The 6,000-nt window shown below is 60.0% G+C and overlaps 1 protein-coding gene across 1 annotated transcript; it reads left to right on the forward strand.

The window, feature by feature from the left end:
* Positions 1-2,099: 2,099 nt before the first annotated feature.
* On the forward strand, positions 2,100-5,418 carry LOC141989665 (uncharacterized). The gene is made up of 7 exons (XM_074956599.1): positions 2,100-2,244; positions 2,525-2,628; positions 2,988-3,119; positions 3,512-3,591; positions 3,883-3,988; positions 4,521-4,616; positions 5,314-5,418. The coding sequence occupies exons 1-7, from the start codon at positions 2,100-2,102 to the stop codon at positions 5,326-5,328; spliced, it is 678 nt and encodes a 225-aa protein (XP_074812700.1). The 3' UTR covers positions 5,329-5,418.
* Positions 5,419-6,000: the final 582 nt, after the last annotated feature.

Consider the following 6,000-nt stretch of genomic DNA (forward strand, 5'->3'; position numbering starts at 1 on the left):
TTTCAGCTAACTTTGGTTCCAGGGGCTTAGCTTTTACATCATTCATTTTAAGTAGGTGATTTTTAATAAACAAGCCTATTCTTAATTTAATTACAAATCCAGTTAATATTTTTTTAAAAATAATCAATTTTTTCCCACCCCACTAGGGATGAAAGGGCCTCTTAGCTCATCTCCCAACCCAGGAAGGGCTGATCCTCCTCTATCCAAACTCAAGGCTGAGCTCCTCTCCCTGTACTGGGCTGAACTGAAAGCCAGGATCCCAACACTCCTCACTCGAGGATCATAGAAGGTTAGGGTTGGAAAAGGATTTTGTCAGGACCAACCGCAACTAAAACATCCCAGCCAGGGCTTTGTCAAGCTGGGCCTTAAAAACCTCTAAGGATGGAGATTCCACCACCTCCCTAGGTAACCCCTTCCAGGGCAGGAATTTGGATCTGACCTTTGATGGTCCAATGCTGCATAGCACTTACAGAGTGGCTCTTTCTGGGTAAATCTCACAGCAATTTACAATAATGGGTAAGTATTTTATTGCTGGGGTCTGAAACATAGAGCGGGGGAATGGCTGGCCCAAGGTCCCTTAGGTCAATAGGAAAACCACCAATGAAAGCCAGGAGTCCTGACTCCCAACCCCTGCCTCAGTCACTACAGCAGCTCACACTCAGAGCCAGGGAGACTGGGAATCGAGGCCCGCTGGCACGTCCCAGCACTGGAGGGGAGTGTTTCTCTAGTGGTTAGTGCGGGAGCCTGGACAAAGGACTCCTGGGCTCCATCCCCGGCTCTATCCCTGACTCCCAGTGCGACCCTGAGGCAGTGGCTTCTCCTGCCCAGGCCTCTGTTTCCATCAGTGGGGCTGGGGACACTCCCCTACAGCCCGTGGGTCGTCACGCTTCAGGAATGTGCGTGAGGTACAAGGAGACCTGGAGATGGAGGTGTGCTGCTGGCCGTAGGTCAGTGTTGTGAAGCCCCAGCTGCTAGCCTGGGTTTATCCATCCCCTGGCAATAAAACATCATCTTGTTTTCACAGCCCCTTTCGATCTCCAGGCTTCTACTCCCTGCTCTGCTGGCAGGGCATTGGGCAGCACCCTTTCCAGCCCACCTGGGTGTGGGAGATCGAGGAGGAGGGCAAATTACGGACCATCAGTGAGCATCTGCCACCCAGCTCCATCCCATCTAGAGCAAGTGAGTGGAGTTCTCCAGAGCCATCCCCAGTGTGGGGGGAATGGCCCAGCAACACGGCTCCCAGCCCTTCCCTTGTCGGAGATTGTTCCCCACGTCGAGAGTCTTTGGAGAGGGCAGAACCTGCCACGTGCTGAACACCCCCACCTCCAATCAGTGAAATCAGTGGGAACTCAGGGCAACTCCTGCCTCCTGGGATTCGCACCTTGTAAACTTTCGCTGGGGACTGTCCAGGTGCTGCTCTTTCCCTGGCCTGGGAGGGAGCGGGGCCTGGAGGGGTGGCGGGAGCTGCTTGTCCAAACTAACGGAGAGTCCCACTGCTCTGAAAGGACGAGACTCCCCCGGTGTCACAGGGCCCCAGTGGTGAGGGGGAGCGTTGGGAGCAGCCTGTGCTGTGAGCTGCTGCCAGTGGGTGTGGACGGCAGCCCCCATGCCCTGGGGTGGGGTGTGCGGTGAGGAGGAATTGCCTCAGCGGAGGGGATGTGGGCAGGGGATCAGGCCGGCCCGTTAATGAGCAGCTGCCTTGAGCCCAGACTCATGGCTGCTCCCCACTCAGTCCCAGGATGCAGTGGCTGAAGCGGATGCTGAGGAGGAAGGCTGGGCTGGTGGCTCCGGAGCCCGTGGGGAGCAGCGGCCGGCTTGCCCAGGAGGAGAGCGGCCCCTCTGTCCCCGCGGGCGGGGAAGAGGCCAGTGGCTAGGCGAGGAGGAGGAGCTCCCTGGCTTTCTGGAGGAGGAGGAAGACACCAGCTCCCATAACAGGCCCTGAGGCCCCTTCGGGGCCCAAACAGAGGTGGCCCAGGGTGATGCTATGCCGGAGGGACCCAGGAGCGGGCGGGAGCCGGGCAAGGCGGCTCTGGGCCTTCCTTCACAGGAAGCAGAGCCAGGAGCCGCACCCCAGGGCCCAGCAGGAGCCACCCACCAGCATGGCCACTGAGCAGCCCCCAGCCGGCCCAGAGCAGGAGCTGGGCGACTCTGGCACCAACACCAGCTGCTCTGCCTACTCCCGAGGGTCCAGCAGCCCCTCCATGGGGTCTGACAGCCCTGAGGTTGAAGGCTCCCTCTGTGCAGGTGAGGGGAGACCCAGGGGAACGGGAGGAGGATGGGGTGGTTGGGGGCTCGCGGGCTTCTGGGTGGAGTCGGGGGAGCTCCAGCCTCCCCTGATTACTTTGTTTGTGGGGGCTGACTCCCACAGGGCCCTGGGGCTGAGGGCATCTCTGGGAGGGGCAGGGTGGGGCCCTCAATGCTATGGGGCTCCTTACAGAGGAGGAGGAACATTGAGCCTTTTCTCTCCACTGCATCCCCCCTGCAGCAGCATAAATGACCCTTTCTCCTTCCCTCCCCGGTGCAGAGACCCTCAGTGCCCAGCTGGAGGAGGAGGAGGAGGAGGAGGATGTGTCCCCTGAACAAGCCACCATCAGGGTCATCCAGCAGCACCTCCAAGGCAGAGCTGAGGTACAAAACTCTCCCAGCTGCGCAGCCACCGAGTCTGTCCTGCCCCTTCTTCCATCCCCACCCACACAGTGGGGTCTAGTACCAGAGAATCCATCACCCCCAATGGGGGGCACTTCTCCTCTGTTATCCTGCACCCCAAAGTGGGGGCGTTTGTCCCACACAGGCCAAGGTGTCCGCTCCCCGGTGACACGGTCCCAGTTACAACCCCTGTCTGTGCAGGGCGACACTGTGGTTTCGGGAAGAGGGGCGGCTTTCCCTGTCCAACCCCATGGAGGTCCTGAGCCCTGGAGCTGGTTTAGGTGGGGCAGAGTGGTCCCTACCTAACCGTCTCTCTCTCTCTCCCCCCATCCCACTCCTAGTGGGTGGAGGACAGGGCCAAACAGCTCCGCTTCCTCCATGCTGTCCCGAGTCTGTGCTACTTGGCACAGAGGCAGAGGTGGGACACCCTGGAGCCCCAATTCTCCAAAGCGGCCCTCATGGAGAGCATTGCAGTGAGTGGGACCCCGTGCCCGGCCCCTGGGGCGAGGGAGCCAGACATGGCAGGACGAGTTATTGGGGCCGGAGCGGGGAGCAGAGGACAGGGGTTCCTAGGGCTGTGGGCTGGGGAGCAGGGAAGGGGGAAATTCTGACACTGATGGGGAGCTGGCAGTGGGGGAATTGTGAGGCCGGAGGGGCAGCTGAGGCTGAGGGGAGGGAGGAATTGGGTGGGAGAGGGGGAAGGAAGGAATAAGTTTGGATGGGAGCAATGGGGAGCCCAGCTGGTTGGGGGTGGGGGTGACAGTGGCTGTTTCTGCAGAGCACTTTGGCCTCCTCCCTGGGAAGCGCCTGTGGGTCTGCGGGGTCTGAATCTCATACACGGTTTTGTCTCCTTGGTGTCTCTCAGGAGCTGATTGAAAATCTCCCCATGGAGTCCGAGCCAACCTCCATCGTCTCCAGCTCCATGGCCGCAGTTTGCAGCCTCAGGTACCAGGACCCTCCCTTCCAGCTGCCCTAACCCTGGTGCTGATCGGGCCCAGAGCTGGGAGTCACAGATACTCCCCGGCCTGCGTTACCCCAAGTTCTGGCTGTTCGCATCCCCCAGCAGAGGAGGCGGGAACGTCCCCTCTTTCCTAGCTGGGGGGTTGATTTCACTCCAGTAACGTTCGAGTGGCCGTAGGGAGGGGATCACTGCAGGGGAGGGGGGGTCGTGTCCATGGCAGTGCCCGCACCACTCTCGTTCTGCAAAGTGTAACACGGGCTCCTCTCTCCTGCCAGCAAACTGAAGCCGCCGCTTGCCCTGGAGCTGGAATCCCACCTCCTGCGGGCTGTTCTCCACGGCGTCTTTACCATGGGCACGGGGCAGGGCACCACCCACTTCCGGGTAGGTCCTGATCCTACTTCTCTGTCCCAGGAGCAAGAGCGGCCTCTGGTCCCTGCTCCCTCGGTTTGATGGAGCTGCTGAGAATAGGGGAGGGGTGGGCAGAGCTGGGAACGGGCCCAGGAGGGCCGGGGGAGGGGTGCGGACACAAACTGGCAGGGAGGGCCCCTTCCCTCCAGAGTGGATTGCGTTAGCCCTTGTGGCTGATCCCAGACTTCCCTCTTTTCCTCACTCTCTGCTCTGCTGCCCGGACTCTCCCACCTGGGGATCCTACCTCCCACCCATTGCAGTTTGGCTGCTCCATACTCTGCTGGGTACCAGGCCCTGTGCAGAGAACAGCTAAGGGCAAGGATTGAGGAGCCAGCAGGCATCCGGCCATGAACTCTTGCTCAGTGTCCCTGGAGTGATGTGAATGGGAGAGGCCAGGATGTGCCTTTTGGCTCTTGCCAGGGCTCCCCAGAGAACCCCCCTAATATTCCCCTGACTGGGGTAGCCCCAGATCCTATGACTGACGGGTGCTCCCCTCTTCTTGCAGGCCCTGCACAAGACCTATTTACAGAGCCTGGACACCATGCTCGGGGGCCTGCTGACAGAGACCCCCACCATGGACAAGCTGCAGCACCTCTTGGAGGTGAGCAGAATGGGAGGGTCTGGGGCGGAATTTCCCCTGAACCCCGTGGGAGGGCTGCAAAGGAGAGACTAGAAGAGCCATGTTTCCATTGTGTCCTCCCAGCTTGGACCCAGCCGGCCACAGGTTCCCAGAGCCGTCAGTGCAGAGCTGGGACTGTCAGCCAGAGCTCTGCATGGTTGCATTAAGCACTAACAGTGAGCACCAGGCCTGGCTGGGGACTGAGAGACTGAAACCCCTGTGAGATGCAGGACATGGGCCTCTGAGAAAAGTTACTGGCTCCTTTCGAGGGAGACCCTGAGATACAGGAGGAGCCTCAGGGAATCAGCTCTTCTGTCCTAGGGACACGGCAGTTTCCAGAGGGATTGTCCTCATGGCCCCTCCATCCATCCTACCAAGGCCTCTGCAGCTGGGGTCTGGGGGTCCAGGGCACGTGCCTTGATTCTGATGTGCTGGATCAGGGGGTCAGAGCAAATAGACCAGCCCCAAGACCGAACATTGTCCCAGCCTGGAGAGACAATGACAGCTTGTGCCCAGCAAGACGTTGGCAGTGTCACGAACCCCCTTTTCAAGCTCTGCAGCCAGGGGTCAGCTATTCCCTCCTGAGCACAAGGTCTCAGCCCCTTGGGGAGGGGGAGAGGCTCATTTGTAGAGCATGTACGCCTGCGCGCTGACTCTCCCCTTCCTCCTTCTCCCGCAGCACGTCCATTTCTAGCTCCACTCCGAAAAGACCCAGGAGAGAGCTAGGGCCATACGGAGCAGCGCTGCCCTGCTCCGATTCACCACCACCCTCCCCGGATTTGATGTAAGTGACCTTTGACCACTTGCATAGGCAGGGCTGGCGCTGACAGGCTGTGGGACGAACCGCTGCAGGGGTTGTAGAGAGGGCCCCCGTGGGGAGGCACAGTCAGAACTGAGCCTCAACTATGCTTGAGTCAAGTTCCTCATCCCCTGGCTACGTGGTTCCCCCTGGGTCCGTAAGGGACAGCCACGTTCCGTAGGCCACTGGCTGGCAGGGCTGTGCCTGGCATCAGGGCCCTTGTTATTCTGGTAGCAGCGAGTGCTCATAGAGGGCCCTTGCCCTGGTCCCTCTGCTCCAAGCTCCCCCAGCGCCTCCTACAGATGGATGGGAGCAGAGCTCTGGCCCAGGGGAGCTGGAGAGCTGAAGGGAGACTGTTGATGGATTCCCCTCTCCTCCTCCTTCCATCAGAGCTCCTCCGACTTCCCCAAGGCGGGCAACTTTGTGCTGCAGCTGGGTCTCTACATATCAGACCCAGCCGACGACATCAGCCGGCAAGCCAGGGGTGGGGTTTATTGGCTGTACAGCCTCCTGCTGCAGAAGAGGGGTAAGAAACCCAGCTGGACAATGGGATCCAATAGAAGCAAG

The sequence above is a fragment of the Natator depressus genome, chromosome 6 (assembly GCF_965152275.1).
Source record: "Natator depressus isolate rNatDep1 chromosome 6, rNatDep2.hap1, whole genome shotgun sequence".
NCBI classification, from domain to species: Eukaryota; Metazoa; Chordata; order Testudines; family Cheloniidae; genus Natator; species Natator depressus.

Excerpts from the sequence above, each read along its gene's own strand:
- LOC141989665 (XM_074956599.1), top strand. The coding sequence starts at position 2,100 with ATGGCCACTGAGCAGCCCCCAGCCGGCCCAGAGCAGGAGCTGGGCGAC. Across the intron at positions 3,120-3,511 it reads CCCTCATGGAGAGCATTGCA|GAGCTGATTGAAAATCTCCC; the intron begins GTGAGTGGGACC and ends GGTGTCTCTCAG. Across the intron at positions 3,989-4,520 it reads AGGGCACCACCCACTTCCGG|GCCCTGCACAAGACCTATTT; the intron begins GTAGGTCCTGAT and ends CTCTTCTTGCAG.